Below are 17,914 nucleotides of genomic sequence, written 5' to 3'. Positions count from 1 at the left end.
TGGGGCTGGGCGCACGTCGAGGGCTTTGGCCGACGCGGCAGAGCACAGCCGCCCCACCGGTTTTGGGCCCAGGATCCAGGCGTCTGGACACAGGTCAAGCTGTCGGCAGGGCAGAGGTGAGTTCTGGGCGGGGGACCGCTGGGCTCCCAGAGAGGAGAAAACGCCAAGGTTTGCGGTCTCATCGCGGGCTGGTGGCTGAGACCCCACCACAAACTTCCTGACCCAGGGGGACAGGACTGGGGCAGATCTGCAAGCCCCTCTCTCCAGCAGGGCTGTGGGTTCAGTAAGGCAATTGGGGTAGCGACGGAGGGCTACATCCGGGCTTTGGGACCCCACACTCACCCTGTGGAGGGTGGGGATCTGGGGGAAGGGAGGGGGGCTCGAGGGACTTCCATGTCTGGGTGTCTGTGGGGCTGGGGGCTGCTCTAGGGAGCCAGTTTGTGGAGGACACGGTGCTTAGGCCAGAGGTGGAGACCCGGGGGTTGAGTGTGTGTGTATTTGGGGACGCCTGCAGGGGGAGTTCCCAGGGCCTGTGGTTCAGAAAGTTCAAGAGTGGCTGGGTGGCACAGTGCCAGACTGTGGGCTGGCCTCATGAACAGGGACCTCTGGTTTCTCTCTGTGAGGCCAGCTTGGGAATCCAGGTGGGGTGGGGTCAGGGCTCCCTGTGGGATCCCAGTGGAGCCAGGCTGTAAAGTTAGCTTGTGTGGGGGAGAGAAACTGACAGGGAGGGTGCTCTAAAATGTGGACTCCCTGGGAGAGTGAAGGCAGCCCTGGATCCCCAGAAGGTAAGAGAGGTGATGAGGGACAGTGGGCAGAGGGTGGGAGGGGCTTCAGGCCCTAGGCTGTGTGGGACAGAGGTTGTTTGTGAGCTGGCTGCTCCCTTGATGAGGACCCATGGGGGCAGGGCAGAATGTATAGAAAGAAAAGTTGAGGACAGGGAGGGGACTTGGGAGGCCATTTCTATCACTCCCTGCCTCAGGCCAGGAGAAGGCAGCTTCCTTACCCCACAACCTCCCACTGGTCCCTCTCCTTGAGGGTGCCTCTCCAGAGACAGACTGGGGCAGCCCTTTGGGTGCCATTTCTGATCTGTTCCTTGGGCCCTGATTGGCTCAGTCTCTGGCTTGGGAGAAATGCCTGTGGCCTCTCTTTGCCTGCTGACTGGCAGGATGCTGAGAGAGCAGTGGATGGGAGAGGCAGGGTCCCGGTAAAAGGAGGCCTGCAGGGGTAGGGAGGTGAAAGTCCTAGGCTTTTGTGAGTCTGGGGGACACTGTGGGATGGGAGTCACCAGTTTCAAGTCCCTACTCGGCCACACTCTGTCCTAGTCCCCAGTCATGCCTATTGGGTAGAAGCCAGGGCCAGGGGTCAGGGTACAGCTGAAGATGAGAGGTCAATATGAGGCCAAGAGCTAGGGGTCAGTCCATGGGCAAGGTTAAGGGACAGACCATAGGCAGGGTTAAGGGTCTATCTGTGGGTAGGGTAGGGGTCAGGCTGGGGCCAGGGTTTAGCCTGCCCTTGTAGCCAGGAAATGAAGTTATTCTCTCTGTATATCAAACTGCCCCACCCAATTCTCAAACCCATAAGCATCACCAGTCTGAAATTAGTGGGCCCCTGGGGCAGGGATCTACTTCTCCCCACTTCCAGCTGCAGGCCCCGCCCAGATATAGCTTTTGTAGCTGAGGTTGTCCTGAGTCCCATGATCAGCATTCTCCTTACATGTTTCTGGTATGTGGGTGTGTATGCATGGTGGGGGATGTCCCAAAGGAATATGGGGTATGTGTGTGTGCTTGTGTGGCTGCCACCCTCTTGTACCTCCACCTCTCAGAGAATCAGCAGGATCCTCCTTCTTTAACACAAATTGATTCAGGGCCTCCCTCCCTCCCTAAAGAACTCAGAATGACTAGAATAAAAGTCTCAATAAGACCAAAGACTTCTGACAAGAGAAAATTTAGAATCCACATCACGAAGGGAAAGAACACTGCTCACATCTGTCGAACTTCCTGCCTTTTTATCAGCCACCTTCCTTTCTTGGACTTGATCCTCACAAGCCCCCTGCATGATCCATTTTACAGGAAAGGGCACTGAGGCACAGAGAGGCAACGTGATGCACTCCAGCCAGATGCCATAACAGGCCCTTGTCAGCCCTGAGTGTAGGGGCATTCCGTGTCACATGCTCAAAGATGGGAGATAACTGGACCAGGTTCACAGAGCTGGGGAGATTATAGACACATTGGTTTGGACATGGAATCAGCTTAGAGTGACAACTCTTGAGTCTTTTTTTCTTGGTGGTTCTAGATTGTTTCTGCTCCAAATACAATATCCTTGGTTCAGAAAATCCATTCATTCATTCAGCAAAGCATTTCTCCAGCACTTAGCTGCAGAACCTGGCAGGAAGAAATGTCAATAAGTTTTTGCTGATGAATCAAAACAATGTATAAATAGGGCTGCCATATTCTCTCTTGTGGGCTTGATCTAGTAGTGTGTTGGTAGATGTTTTTCAGTCAGCTCCCCAAGAGGGAGAAAAACCTAATTTGCAGTTTACCAACTTCTATGGTAGAAACACCATGGCTGATTTCAAGCTATCAATGTGATGTCAATAAATGCAGAATTGAGAAGAGATGCACAGAATCAGTTCTTGGGAGCTGGTAGGATCCACGTCCAGCACGACACTCCATCACCCTGAACTGGGCACCTGTCCCTGGTTCTCAAGGCCCATACCCACCCCCACCATTTACTTTCCTTTTTCTCAGCATCATCCAGCTACTGTACAAGTGCCCACGATCAGCCCCTGTATTTCCCCTGATTCTAATTCCTGGACATCCACCTGTGCACCTCCAGTGACAGCAGGACTGCATGCGTCTGGAAATCTCCATGGTGCTGGCCATGGGGGAATATCCTGGATGTGTCTCAGTGTCTGTCCATGCTGGGGCTGGGTTGTGTGAATTCTGTGTGAGCAAGGGTGTGTGCACATGTGTGTAGGGGTGTGACAGTGCCCAGCTCTGTGTCCGTGTGTTCTGTTAGCAAAACTTCCTGATCTGGCCACTGGCTACAGAGGGGGAGTGGGCTCTGGGCTGTCCCCACCCTTGTTTAGGCTCACTGCTGAGGACAGTAGCATTGGTGATCTGAAGACTGGGCCAGGATACATTGAGAAGCACTTCTCAAACCTTAGGGTGCTCCCAACTACCTGGGATCTTGTGAAAAAGCAAGCGCTAACTGAGCAGGTCCAGGGCGGAGCCTGAGGGCCTGCACATCTAACAAGCTCCCAGGGGACCCAGTGCTGCTGTCCTGATACCACGCTTTGAGTAACAAAGCTGTCAATGACCTGGAGGACGAGGCCTCTAGCTTGGCCCTCAGAACTTCACAGACACAAGCTCAGGTTCCTCCCACCTTAGAAGAGAAAATAAAAACCTGTCCTCCCCTCCTCAAGCATTATGTTCCTCCAGGTGCTAGCTGGAGGAGTGCTAGCTAGCTCTCTTCTCTCACTGTCTGCTCCCTCCTCGCCTACCTGATTCCCGCCTCATCTCCATCATTCCACTGAAATGCCATTAAAAACAGGTGTTTCCAGTCTCATCTAAAAATCTCTAAAGGCGTCTAGCTTCACAGCCTTCTCTTATCAAGATCTTCATGAAACCATAGCAGGCAACTCCGTTTCCCTGGCCAGCCAACCTTCCTCCAGTCAACCTTTATTCAGAGCTTCTCCTCCCTTCCCTTCCCCCACTCTACTCTCTGCCAAGCCTCCTGTGACAATGACTCCCAGACACGCATCTCCACCTCAGATTTCTCCCTGTCCTCTAGGTCATATGTCATCTGACTCCTCAGTCTGTTCTCTCAGCAGTTTCAAGACTGCACCCAGAACACTGCCCCTTCCCCCTGCCAGCCTGCCCTGCTCCAGTATTCTCCATTTCACCATCCATCTCCTAGCTTGGATCAGGCAGTGTCATCCTTGACACCTTCTTCTTCCTAACCTCCCATGTCCAATCCAGCCATCTTCCATCAGGCTTGTTGATTTTAACCTCTAACGTAAATGTCTACACTTCTGTCTCAAGACACACAGCCACCACCATCATCTGTTGCCTGGAGCACTTATTGGCTCCTGTTTTCATGTCGTCCCACTGCAATCTACACTTCCCATGCAGCCAGAGGGGCTTTTTAAAACACAGATTTAGTCATGCCCCTGCCTTCACTCTGCCACTTGAAACCTTTCAAGATTTGCTGTTGCCTTTCATGTAAAACCAGATCTAAAATTGGGTCCACCAGGGTCTGCCTGCAGGGTGAGCCTAGCCCAACCCCTCTCTCCAGCCTTGCCATGCTCCCCTTTCTGCCCTGCTTCACAGTATCCTTCACAGCATTGTTTGTAATCTCAGATTCACTTACATGATTATCTGATTATGAATGGCTTCCCCACCAGGCTGTGGGCCCCCAGGACAGGGACAGTGTCTCTCTGGGTCACTGATGTCCCACAGCATCTGGCAGAGAGTGGGCACCTGAAAACACTTAGGAGCATCCTGGTTCCAACAAAGCAACTGTTAAAAAGACATTTTTGAGGGAATTCCCTGGCAGTCCAGTGACTGGGTTTCCTCACTTCCACTGCAGGGGGCCAGGGTTCAATCCCTGCTCAGGGAAGTAAAATCCTGCAAGCCACGCAGTGTGGCCCAAAGAAAAACCCGACATTTTTGAGACAAGCTGGGATGGAGGATTGAGCATTGGATGAAATTAAGGAATTACTGTTGATTTTGTTAGACATGATAGTGGTGTTGTGGCAATGTCTTTTAAAAAATCTCTGTTAGAGAGACATTAAATAATTTATAGGTCAAGCAACATGCCTGGGATTTGCTTCAAAGGACTCCAGCCAAGAGTAAATAAATAAAAACAATTATTCAGTAAGGGAACAAAGGAACAAATAAATGCCATTCTGCTTGTCTGTTCCTGTTCACAGCCACAGGGCCTACAAAGATGCTGGCTGTCCCGGAGATGGGCCTGCAGGGGCTGTACAGCGGTAAGACCCACCCCATCACCTCTGCCCGGGGCCCACTGCCCCCCTCACCCTGGCACTCAGACCCACCCCTAGTCTGTCCACGTGCCTTGCCCAGCAGAGGCTCCTGAGCACCGTTCTGTGAGTGTGTGTGCGCAAGGAGGGTCAGTGTAACAGGACTATGCATGTGAGTGTGTGTGTGTGTCTGCGTGTCTGCCTATGGGCAGGTCTCTGGGCACAGGGTGTGTATGTCTGCACAGAACTCCGTGTGCATGCGCATCTGCCTTTGGCCTGGTCTGGGCGCAGGCTCTGGGTTCTGTGCAGGGGTAGGAGGCCAGGAGGCAGGACGGACACGCCTCAGGAAGTCCACTCACAAAGACCTGGTGGGCTGGGGCTTCCTTCCTGACTCCCTTCCCAGGCTCAAACCACAGCAACTCGGCCCCTCAAGCTGGAGCTGGTGACAGGACCCAAGCCTGCCCTGGCCACCTGAGAAAAAGGGGCTCTGGGAGTGTGACCACCATGTCCTTGCCCCTCCAGCACTGCAAGACAGATGCCAGCCCTGTCCAGGCACTTCCCAGAATCATGCCTGGCCCCTCACATATATTCCAAGGGTACCCCAAGGTCGGGGAGGGCTGGGACTTGCCAGGGCCACAGAGCTGTGGCTGAGCGAGTACACAGGCCCCAGCCCTGGCTCAGCCTAAAGCCAGACATTGATTTGCCAATGTGTCTTCATACCAGACCCCATCAATCTCCCTGGCCAGCGCCCCCGTCCCCACACACGGATCTCAGGGCAGCCCCAGTGCCCCTCCCAGGGGCCTTAGCAAAGTTCAGTGTGGTGGTGATAAGCCACCAGCCCACACCAGCAAAGCAGGCCCTCCTGCCCCCTGAGCTGCCAGAGCCTCCAAACCAGGCTTTGGGTTGCCTTCTGGGGCTGCACTGCTTCCTCCCACCAAAGGTCCAGCTCAGTCCTGGGCCTGTGAGAGGGTCTTAAGGGGGCCTCCTGCCCCCAAACGCTGGCTCCAGGTCTATGTGTGTCATGGGGGAGGGGAGGCTTGGAATCTGACTTCCTAGTGTGGTGGACACCTCTTGGCTCAGGGCTGGGCTGGGGGAGGTGTTGCCCCAGTCAGCCAGCTGGGCCTGTCCATGGCCCTTGTGGGGCAGAGGGAGAGGGGGAGGCAACTCCCTCGGGTCCTGATTAGAACCATGTGGCTGCACTTTAGTGGGGAGAGGAGTGCCTCCACTCCCACTCAGTTAGGTCTGTAGTCCCCAACCTTTTCTGGTTTCTCCACCCTCACCCCAGGAGCTCACCTGCCCCATCTCTCCTGCCCTTCTATCTCTGGACTCAGTCTTCCCCACCCCCACAATGCTTCTCTGTCTCTCCCCTTCCCTGCTGTGTCTGAGGAGTGCTGGGGGAGACAGTGAGTCCCTAGGTGAAGTATGTCACCCTTCAGGAATAGGTCGCCTCTAACTGATAACAGACCCTGAGCCCAGCTATCCCCGACCCCGACCTCAGTCCCATCCTTCCTACCCTCCCTCCCTCATCCCCTTTCCCCAGCAGGGTACCCCTCACCTTGGCCCAACAATGACTGATGGAGAATCCCCCAGGCTTGGGCCCCAGCCACCACCCCCTTACCCTGATTGTGCCAGAGTGATTTGCCCTCTCTTTGCAGGCTCCAGCCCAGAGCGGTCTCCAGTGCCCAGCCCACCCGGCTCCCCAAGGACCCAAGAAAGCTGTGGCATTGCCCCCCTCACACCCTCACAGTCTCCAGTAAGCCCAGAGCAGGGATTGGGGTGGTGGGTGGCCTGGTTAGTGGGGAAGGTCACACTGGTGTCTGGAAGAGCCCTGGCAGGTCTGGGCTGGGGATGCCATCATGCTTCCTGCCCCTACACACTCCACTCATGTTCCCCCTAATGGGTTAGCCTTAGGTGACCTTGGACTGTAGGGGCAACAATTCTACTGAGGTGATCTCTCTCCAGGATAACATCTAGGGACCATTGCACGTAACCTGCCTGGGGCAGGTGTACTTCTGAGCAAGTAGTTTTGTGTGTTCTCAGAGCACTGGGCCTCCGAGACTTGCTTCCCCTCCTGTCAACCACAGCCACCTTAATACAAGGTATATCTAGGGAAGAGGAGACATGTTGCTAAAAAATAGTTTGGGGCTAGCTTGAAGTATCCAGGACATAACCACCACCCCCAAGCTCCCTAGGTCACCCCACGTGGGGTGGCCTCACCCTAGTGATTCAGCCTGGGGACCCCCTTTTTCTCAGGGAGCCCAGGCCTGGCCTGGGAGGAGTCAGGGACCACTCTTGGGCACGTGCATGGGGCCTCTCTTCTCTGTCACAAAACTGGATAGAGTCTGGCTGTGTCACTGTGGCCACAAAGAGCAAGAGGGTCAAATATACGCAGGTCCATGTGCTATGAAGCTGCTCAGAGCAGCAAAATTGCCCCCAGCTGGGCCCAGGCTGGGACATGGTGTGAGATGGGGGTGGGGCAAAGGCAGTCCAGGCAGAAGGTGGGCAGAGAACCAGAAGCAGGGAAGCAGGAGCTCAAGCCCAAAACTTCATGGGGCTACCTGAGAGGCCTTGGGCTTTCTGAACAGTTGGCATCTCAAGAGCTTACCTTGGAGCTTAGGAGAGGAAGGAAGCCAGGCAGGCAGGTAGGTGGGGTTGGGCCAGGGCCGGTCTGGACCACAGCCAGGGGTTGGGAGGGCTCCCACATACACTCAGCCTGGCCATCTGGCTGCTCCCTGACTAGGTCTTGCACTTGCAGAAGCCTGAGGCCCGAGCCCCCCAGCAGGCCCCCTTCTCCGTGGTAGTGGCCATCGACTTCGGCACCACATCCAGTGGCTATGCCTTCAGCTTTGCCAGTGACCCTGAGGCCATCCACATGATGAGGTGAGGGTGGCTGGGCTGGGAGATTGGTGTGGGGTGCGGGGGGAATCCTACACCCTGGGAGAGACCTGGTCCCAGAAGTACTGTCACTAAGGAGATATGGGGTCTCCTCAGAGTGCCTTCCACCCCTAGTCTGGGCTCCTCACTGGGGCAAAAGTTTGGAGGATGGGTGCTAGGCCTGGGCCCTCAGCCCCAATTGGGGCAGCACTCTGACCTCTGCAGGAAATATTGGGCTTTGTTTTTTATTTTAAATTTTTTATTGCGAGATAACAAACATACAGCAAAATACACAGATCTTTTTCTGGGCTGGTCACAAACACATACACAAATACATATGCACAAATACATATGCAAAAACCAAATAAATATGTGGTTTTAAAATAAAAGTGGTATATCATACAACTTGCTTTATTTTAAGCTTTCAACACTATTTTCTAGATGTTTCATGTGAATACAGAGAGCCACAATTTTGTTTTAATGGTTGCATAGTATTCCACAGTACAGATGTGTCATAATTTATCCATTCTTCTGTTGATAGTTTTGAGGCTATTTTTCCTTCTAATTTTTCACTATTACAAAAAGTGTTGCAATGAATATTCTTCCTTGAAAACTTGTGCTGGAATTTCTATGTAGTAGAATCCTAGAGGCAGATTCCTAGGTTCGGCTCAAATGAAATACAAGGAAATGAACGATCAGAGGGTTAACTGAGTTGACAAGTCACACAGTTGTCATGAAAGAGCTGTTTGAAAAATCCATTCTGATGGATTTTGTTTTGTTTGAATGAAACATTTGTTTGACACTCCTTCAGGCCTCAAGACCCTGATCCTTCGAATATATCTTAGTGGGGCTGTAGCCTATAGGGGGAAGACCCCTATAGAAGACCCCAAAGCTCCCAACTCAGCCTGGGGTGGGGGATCAGGGGGCTTCACCAGGGCCTGGGAGGCTGGATGGAAGCATGGGTGGAGAGGCAGGCAAAGGGTCACTGCCCCAAAGATACAGGGGACCTAACCTACATGAGCGTGGACTGTCCTTCCCCTTTCTCTGCTCCCTCCACATCCACATGAGGCCACAAAGACTCTGGGCCCTTAGAGCTCTCTAAGAGCTGCAGGGCATCCCAACTTGTCAGCACGCACAGCCAAGGCCATGCTGGGCCCCTTGCTGGGGCTGAGGACACATGAAGGGACACTGGAGATAACAATCACAGGAAGTAACTGGAGGCATCTTGGCCTCCTCCCAAGTCCTTCCCACCCCCACTAGCCACTAATCCCCATCACTTCTATCTCTAATATCTCTGTAATACCCGCCTACTTCTCTCCACCACTACCACCCCAAAGTTCAGCCCCACCCTCTCTCACTTGAATGGTTGCAATATCCTCCTCCCTGGTTTTCCTTCTCCATCCTCCCTCCCCTCCACTCTGTTGCTACATGGGAACCAGTGACCTTTCTAAAGGCAAATGTGGTCATGCCTCTTCACTCCCCTACCTAATACCCACCAAGACAGAATTCTGATATGGCATTTGATACTCCTTAGTTGATCTTAAGATTCCTGTATTTTCTCCTGCTTTGAGCCAACTTATAGCTAGTTCTCCCTGGTCTTTCACACCTCTAAGCTTTTGCACATGCTCTTCCTTCTGCCTGGATTCCCAGTTATTTCCCCAAAAGGCTGCACTGGTGAGCTTGGCCTAGAGGAGTCAGGGCATCAGACAATGCAGAGGAAGGGGAGGAAGGATTTGCCAGGCTAATGAACTGGGCAGTGAGTTCTGGGTGGAGGTCCAGATGGTGCCTGCACATAGGGAAGTTTGGAGTCTCAGGTTTTGGGGGCCTGCTGGAGGTGCAGTCAGCTGGGGTGTAGCTACTGATGTGGGCCAGATAGGAGTGAACATGAATACCTTGAAAGAGCTTAGCTGTGGAAGATGGCCTAGACATATCAGAAGGCCAGACAAGGCAGATGGTTTGCTGCTGCTGCTTGTTAAAAAGACAGGGAGGTGGGCTTCCCTAGTGGTGCAGTGGTTGAGAGTCCGTGAAAGCTGTGGCATTGCCCCCCTCACACCCTCACAGTCTCCAAAGCCTGAGGCCCGAGCCCCCCAGCAGGCCCCCTTCTCTGTGGTAGTGGCCTTCGACTTCGGCACCACATCCAGTAGCTATGCCTTCAGCTATGCCAGTGACCCTGAGGCCATCCACATGATGAGGGAGCAGGAGCTGAGGATGTCGGATGGGACCCATGGCCCCATGGATAGAGAGGATCCCATGAGCAACGTTTATGGAGATTTAAGTGGATGCCAAGCACCATATTCACAAGAACCCTAAAAGGTAGGTATTATTATCATTCCCATTTTACATATGGAAAGACTGAGGCTTGGGGAAGCCAAGTGAGCTGCCCAAAGTCACACAGCTGGTTCCAGAGCCAGCACCCAACCCCACAAAGGGAGGATTACTGCTGACCACACTGACAGCTATCTACCTCCACAGGAAATGGGAGGGCGGGGACCCAGGTGTGGCCCACCAGAAGACCCCCACCTGCCTGCTGCTGACCCCAGAGGGTGCCTTTCACAGTTTTGGCTATACAGCCCGTGATTACTACCACGATCTGGACCCTGAGGAGGCTCGTGACTGGCTCTACTTTGAGAAGTTCAAGATGAAGATCCACAGTGCCACTGTGAGTCACATTCTGGCTCAGGGCCCAGCTCCAGCCAGGAAGGCAGGGCTAGGAGGGAAAACGGGGAGGGAGGCCTCATGGAGGGTAGGTAAAGCTAAAAGGTGAGGAGGGGACTGGTGGAGGAGTAGCTAAGGAGGCGGAACTTGAATGTAAGGGATGGAGGCATGACCAAGGGGTGAAGATAGGGTAAAGAGAGGGGCTGGGGAGAGAACTAATGTGAGATTAGAGCCAGAGTGGGACAGTGCCAAAGAGGAGGAGCACCAGGAAATGGGGTGAGTATAAGAGGTTGTCAGGAAATGGAGGCAGAGCTACGGCCTCCTGCAGAGTCACCTTGTGTCCCTGCCAGGATCTCACCTTGAAGACCCAGCTAGAAGCGGTAAATGGAAAGAAAATGCCTGCCCTGGAGGTGTTCGCCCATGCCTTGCGCTTCTTCAAGGAGCATGCCCTTCAGGTGCACTGTGACCCCATCCCTGCCTACTGGGTTGGAGGGCCCCCAGGTCCATCCTTTCCCCTCAGCCCATCCCCTGTCCATCCAATGGGTAGCCACTGTCAGAAGACAGAGGTCATCTTCTCCAGTCCCTTGCCTTTCTATCTGGTAGAGCCTGCATCAACCCTACAGGTGTTGGGGAGGTGGTGGTGGTGGGGAAGTGGGTGTTAGGATTCCAAGTTAGCTGGGTAGTTCCTCCTGAGGCCTGATTAGTTCCTCCAGCTCCCATAGAGGCTAAAGACACTCCCCGCAAACCAAGCCAGCCATTCCCCTCACTGCCCCCTCCTGCTCCAGGAGCTGAGGGACCAGTGCCCATCGCTGCCAGAGAAGGACACTGTGCGCTGGGTGTTGACAGTGCCGGCCATCTGGAAACAGCCAGCTAAGCAGTTCATGCGAGAGGCTGCCTACTTGGTGAGAATGTGCACTCAGAGCCGTGGACGTTGGTCGGGAGGGCCCCGGGCAGGGCCCATACCCTCATTCACCCACCACCCTTGGGACCACAGAGCCACTGTGTAAAGACTGCCAGCCCCACCCTGCTGGCCATTTTGGAGGGCTGTTGCCACCAGGAAAGGGGGTGGGCCTGCAGGACCAGAGAGCAGAGGGACAAAAGACACAGCCCAGGCCAGCTTAAACAGTGTCTTAGGGCAGGTTTCCTAGAAGCAGAGCCCAAGATGGGGATTCTTGTGCATGTGGTCTATTGCAAGGACTCTCAGGAGAAAGGGGAGTGAGAAAAGCAGGACAGGAGAAAGAGTTGAGCAAGGATGTGGTCTCAGCTGGAGTCTAGCCTCAGCCTGATCCCATGGAGAGCTCTAGAGGGAGAATGTACTGTGGTGTTGGCCACGGGGAGGCGGGGGGGTGGGGGTGGCTTTTTGTCCATCCTTATCAGTCTGTCATTGGTTACTGGGGGAGTTGGGGAAAGCCCCTCCAAGTGAGGCGGTTCCCATTCAGCTGAGGGCAGTTCTTCAGAGAAGGGGCAGCGGTGAGCCAATAGCAGCCAACACTCACAGTAGCTGGGCAGGACACCAAGAACACCCACTTCAGCCAGCATCAGTATTTTCACCACAGCCCCAACCACTGAGCAGGGGAAATAGGACTATGAAACTATGAAGGGAGGCGATTTTGGCCAATGTTTGCTGGTCTTCCTACCGTAAGAGGTGCCCAAAGGTCTGGAGAAAGGGGGACGGCTCAGGCACCTCCCTCTCAAGTGGAAATGGGGAGGTTGGAGGGGGGCTCATTGTTTGATCCCGCCTGTGAACCTGAGGCCTTGGTGGACACCCTAGGATCCCCAAAAGGGATCTCAGGAATTCCAGTACATCTTCCCATGGAAGATACCAGGACCCCCAACGCCCCACAAACACAACTTTGGGCCAGGCACGCCACAGCTGTCAAATCCGCAGGTGCCTACACTTGTCTCTAGAAGGAGCTAACCCTGAGGCCAGTGGGCATCCCCCTGCAGAGACCAGGATGAAAGCATGGCTGTGCCCAGCCAGAACAAACACCTATACCAGTGGCCCCCTGCTGGTTTACCCACCCTGCTTCCTCCCACACTGTTCCCTGTCAGCTGAGAACAGGCTGGAGTCTCAATACCCACCCATCCCCATCCCCCACCTGGTCAGACTGCCTTGCCTTGGCGCCTGAAATTTCAGTTAAAGTTTCTTTCCTCCTATATCAGATTCCCTGAGAACAAAGTTCTCCTAAGAGTGGGGAGGCCCATAGCCACTGTCTATCACCAGTGGAGAAAGAGGGTTCAGTAAGCCAAAAGGGCCCCCCCCCCACCCCTCTGACTGATGGTCTAGCCATTATACCCACTCTCCCCAATACACTGTGTTGGAGTCTCCACTAACCCCCTCAGCCAGTGCTTAGCTGGCCAACCCAGCATCTGTGAAGGGGACCTTGCTGCAGCCCAGGGACACCTTGGGCAGCCTGGAGGCAGATCCCAGGTGCTCTAGGTTTTCACTCAGTCTAGGGTCTCTTCCTGCTGGGCAACACCATGGCATCCTTGGCCATGGCCATGCCCCTCCCCAGCCTGGTCACAGGGTGGCTGTGAGAGAGCTCCAAATTTGTGCAGCATGGAGGGGCCTGAGAAGCTTAGCATGGGTGGGGTATAATCCAGAGGAGACTGGAGCCCCACAGGCCCCCGGTTGCCTGCCCTGAGGTGCCATTTCAGTGTGATGTTTGGCCCATGATGCTCCCCAACCCTGCTAACCACCCAACCTCAGGCCGGACTGGTGTCAAGAGAGGATGCAGAGCAATTACTCATCGCCCTGGAGCCTGAGGCCGCCTCTGTCTACTGCCGCAAGCTGCGTCTGCACCAGCTCGTGGACCTGAGCAGCCGAGCTCCAGGCAGTGGGCGCCTGGGCGAGCGCCGCTCCATTGATTCCAGCTTCCGTCAGGGTGAGCCACCCCCAGGGATACTGCCCAGTGGTGGCCTTGGAGGCAGGCGCTGAAGATTACACCTTGCCCTAGAGTAGCACTGTCAGAGGACGGTAGGACTCAGCCCAGCCCTGAATCTGAGAGTGGGAGAGTGATGCCTACCCTGGGGAGAGGTGCTTGGGTACAAGGGTACTCTGAGCTGAAGGTGGAGGTCTTCAGGAGCTGCCCCTTAAACAGCCACTGAATCAGTTTTCCCTCCCCTCCTGGCACATCAGCTGTCCTCCCCCCTCCCCCATCAGCCCCAAGCTCCTGCTGCCAGGACCAGGAACTGGGACAGCTATGGTCATCATCCCCTCAGATGCCATCTCCCATGACAGGGAGAGGTCCCAGGACCTCCCCCCATCCCATCCCCAGCTCCTTCAGACCTTCTTAATTCTGATTTTGCCATGGCCTGAGCCCTTCTGGATTAAGGGAAGGTCCTGCAGCCAGAAATACTCCCCCTTAGCTGTTGGTTACAGTACCTAAGATTACCCCATCCAGTTTCTCTGGACTCTTTGGGGTTCAGCATTGCCCTCTCCCAGTTAGGAGTGGAGCAGGAGTTTCAGGAGCACTCGCTGCTCCAGATGCTCATGGAGGGTGTTGGTGGAAGGACGTGGGGCATTGAGCGTGGTAGCTGAGACACCCCTTCTAACCTCACTGTCCTGCTGTCCCTCAACACACAGCCCGAGAGCAGCTTCGAAGGTCCCGCCACAGCCGCACGTTCCTGGTGGAATCGGGTGTCGGAGAACTGTGGGCTGAGATGCAAGCAGGTGGGGGAGGGAAGATGGAGGGATATTCCTTGGGCCCTGTGGGGCACCGTATACTGAAGGTGGGGGGAACATTCCCGAAGTCAGCTCTAGCCCCTAGGAACCCTGCCCCTTCCAACTCTTTCAGCTGTACCTAACCTGGTAGTTCCCCTCAGTCACCTGCACTCCCACCCCCACTCACAGCCATGCCCCTAACCCCCACTCCCCTGGGGGATTCTCTGCAGATGGAGTTGCAGAATCCTGGGACCATTTTCCCCCACACCTTGTGCTCCTACCTGGTGACCCTCAAGCACCTGAAGCCCCTTTCAACCCTAACCCCCATGGCCCCGCAGACAGGGCTCAGGACCTGGGGCAGGGCTGGAGGCTGGGTGAGTCTGCAGAGGGCACAGAGCTGAAGGTGCCACGAGTGTGTGCTCACGCTCGCCCCCGTAGGAGACCGCTACGTGGTGGCAGACTGCGGGGGAGGCACGGTGGACCTTACCGTGCACCAGTTGGAGCAGCCCCATGGCACCCTCAAGGAGCTCTACAAGGCATCTGGTGAGTAGCCAGGCAGCGCCCTTGGTACCCAGACCGCCCTGGCCCCGCCAACGCCCCCTGGCGGCGGAGTCGGCACTGACGCCCCACTTCCTCCCCTGCCCTACCCAAGGTGGCCCCTGTGGCGCGGTGGGCGTGGACCTGGCCTTCGAGCAGCTGTTGGGCCGCATCTTCGGCGAAGACTTCATCGCCACTTTCAAAAGGCAACGCCCAGCAGCCTGGGTGGATCTGACTATAGCCTTCGAGGCCTGCAAACGCACCGCAGGCCCACACCATGCGGGGGCGCTCAACATCTCGCTGCCCTTCTCGTTTATTGACTTCTACCGCAAGCAGCGAGGCCACAACGTGGAGACAGCCCTGCGCAGGAGCAGGTGGGCCGGGGGACCGCACCTACAGGGGAAGGTGTGGGCCCCAGGGGGGAGTAGGGGAGCCACCTTATCTGTCCCACGCACATATCATGCCAGCCCCGGTGGAGGCAGGGGGAGGGGCATGAGTACCCCAGCTGGAATCAGCAGCCCAAACTGGGGCGAGAATCTTGAGCCTGCGGAAGGGCCAACATCTACCTCTTCCCATTCCCTGCACACAGACACACACACACACACACACACACACACACACACACACATACATACATATACATATATATACATACATACATATATACAAGCCAATGGGTCTGGGTTCCTCTGCTCGAGGCAAAGGAAGGCTCCTCTCCTGGGACCTCATGCCTGGACCTGGAACAGACCTGCATCTAAAGCCCTGAAAGTACGCCTGGCACAACACATAATGTGCAGTCAGTCAGTGCCCAGGTACTTCGGCCTGGAATAGGGGTAGCGCCCAGGACCCTGACCCATGGGCCTGTGCCTCCTTCAACACCTACAGCGTGAACTTCGTGAAGTGGTCCTCACAGGGGATGCTCAGGATGTCTTGTGAGGCCATGAACGACCTCTTTCAGCCCATGGTCAGCGGGATCATCCAGCACATAGGTGAGCACCTGAGCCTGGGTCCTTCATTCACCTCAACATACACACCCAGATGGGGGAATATGTTACCCTGTTAGTGCCTGGAAACCTTCCCATATCCATACACTGGAATGAGACCCAGAATCATCTGGAATACCTGGAGGATGCAGTGTGGTGGGGATTAAGAGATAGGCGGGAAAATGTGCAGTCTTGCCAGGTTAAAGAACCTCTGGTGCCTGTTTCCCCAAATGGGGTGATAGTATTAGGTCCCCCAAACTGTTATCACAGGGATTTAAATGAGCTGAAGTATCTAGAGAGTGCAATGTCTTGCGCGTAGTAGGCATTTAATATGTGTAAATGCAGACCCTTATCTAAAGCCCTCCAGTGTGGTGGGGAAGCAGAGCCCATAAAGATTGCCAGGGGCCCTCATGAAAGTGCCCAGTGTTTTTCTTTATGAGAACCAGGCTACCGTTTTATAGTGAAATGACTAGTTTCTGGTTGCCCGAGGATACAGGCGGGCAGAGGAGAGGCACCAGTGGATGCGCACTGGTGGCCTCAGTGGCCCACTCCCCGTCCCTCCTCCTTACCCCCACCCTTCACTCCTGTACCGCAGAGGCGCTGCTGGCGCGCCCCGAAGTGCAGGGCGTGAAGCTGCTGTTCCTGGTGGGCGGCTTCGCAGAGTCGGCCGTGCTGCAGCACGCGGTGCAGGCAGCACTGGGTGCCCGCGGCCTCCGCGTGGTGGTTCCGCACGACGTGGGCCTCACCATCCTAAAGGGCGCGGTGCTCTTCGGGCAGGCTCCGGGCGTGGTTCGGGTGCGCCGCTCGCCGCTCACCTACGGCGTGGGCGTGCTCAACCGCTTTGTGGCTGGGCGCCACCCGCCCGACAAGCTGCTGGTTCGCGACGGCCGCCGCTGGTGCACCGACGTGTTCGAGCGCTTCGTGGCCGCCGAGCAGTCGGTGGCCCTGGGCGAGGAGGTGCTGCGCAGCTACTGCCCAGCGCGCCCAGGCCAGAGGCGCGTGCTCATCAACCTGTACTGCTGCGCCGCCGAGGACGCGCGCTTCATCACCGACCCAGGCGTGCGCAAGTGCGGCGCGCTCAGTCTAGAGCTCGAGCCCGCCGAGGGAGGCCCCCATGCCGCCGGCGCGCCCCCTAGCCGCCGTGAGATCCGCACTGCTATGCAGTTTGGCGACACCGAGATTAAGGTCACTGCCGTCGACGTCAGCACCAATCGCTCCGTGCGCGCCGCCATCGACTTTCTTTCCAATTGAGGGCGCAGTGCCAGCCCCGTAGGCCCCGCTGAACTCTCTTTTGGCCCAGGGCCTGGGGAGCGGGCTGAGGCGGACCAACCGGCCCCATTCCCCACCATCCTGCCCCGGGAGGTGAGGGGAGGTGAGGTCACAGGAGGATGGGTGGGGACATATCCAGAAACTCTGGCTTTAGGATTGGGCCCCGGTCCGCTGACTGGAAGGCTGAAGGGCCCTGCCAAGGACTGAGGTCAAGGAGACTTAAAAGAGGTTTGCAAGACGGCGTGCCCACAGGGAGCACATGATCCTGAAAGCAGAATGCACCGGAAGACTTGAGCCCTGGTCTGAACTGGGGTCCGGGATGGGAGTGGGGGGGTGGGGGTGCAGCTGCAGGTGGGGCAGCAAGAGGAAGGAGGTTGTGCAGGGCCTGGGCCTGAAGGGCGGAGTGCACTGACTGACTGGCTCAGCCTGTTTAGGGAGCCAGACAGGACAAGGACTGGAAACTGACAGGAAAGGGACAGGGGTAGTAAGACCTTCCTGGGTGTGGTACTGACCACCCAAGTATGAATGTTAATTGTAGAAAGAGCAGTAGCGGACTATGAGAAGGGTACAGGGCGAGGCACTTATGAGGGGGATGTGGGGGCACATGTCGGGGGGGCCTTTCCTTTCTATCTGAGAAGGCCCCAGGGGCAGCCTATGAATGACGCACTTGCACTCCATCGAGCCACGGAGTGGGGGGAGGGTAGGGAGGACAGAGGAAGCACTGGTCACAGCTCTGCCATCAACTCAGTGTACCTGCCCTCCCATGATGTGCAACAGCTCCACCTGCCTGAGAACCCTAAGGTGACAATAAAGCATTTATGCTCAAGGTGAAGCTATAGCCTCCTGGTACCTCACAAGAGGGGACCCTAATAATGGAGTAGTGGAGAGGGGCTGGGATCTGCAAAGGGAGGTTTTCAGCTGTGCCTGGGGCTGGGAACTGACCAGAAG

At 55.8% G+C, this 17,914-nt stretch overlaps 1 protein-coding gene across 2 annotated transcripts; it reads left to right on the top strand.

Annotated features, from left to right (window-relative positions):
- The first annotated feature begins 6 nt into the window (after nucleotides 1-6).
- Nucleotides 7-17,792, top strand: HSPA12B (heat shock protein family A (Hsp70) member 12B). 2 transcript variants are annotated; one of them, XM_024742990.1, is made up of 13 exons: nucleotides 7-116; nucleotides 4,934-4,993; nucleotides 6,640-6,737; nucleotides 7,725-7,864; nucleotides 10,331-10,517; nucleotides 10,864-10,968; nucleotides 11,299-11,415; nucleotides 13,224-13,398; nucleotides 14,100-14,186; nucleotides 14,616-14,720; nucleotides 14,830-15,088; nucleotides 15,600-15,703; nucleotides 16,293-17,792. In XM_024742990.1, exons 2-13 carry the CDS (start codon nucleotides 4,951-4,953, stop codon nucleotides 16,946-16,948), a joined length of 2,076 nt encoding a protein of 691 aa, XP_024598758.1. In that variant the 5' UTR covers nucleotides 7-116; nucleotides 4,934-4,950; the 3' UTR covers nucleotides 16,949-17,792. The 2 variants fall into 2 exon arrangements, with proteins under 2 accessions (XP_024598758.1, XP_024598759.1); XM_024742991.1 differs by having other exon boundaries at nucleotides 7,740-7,864; nucleotides 16,293-16,948.
- Nucleotides 17,793-17,914: the final 122 nt, after the last annotated feature.

Source organism: Neophocaena asiaeorientalis, unplaced genomic scaffold, assembly GCF_003031525.2.
Source record: "Neophocaena asiaeorientalis asiaeorientalis breed wild unplaced genomic scaffold, Neophocaena_asiaeorientalis_V1.1 scaffold82, whole genome shotgun sequence".
Lineage (NCBI taxonomy): Eukaryota > Metazoa > Chordata > Mammalia > Artiodactyla > Phocoenidae > Neophocaena > Neophocaena asiaeorientalis.
The sequence above is the reverse complement of the archived record's forward strand: the minus strand, read 5'-3'. Positions and strand labels throughout refer to the sequence as shown.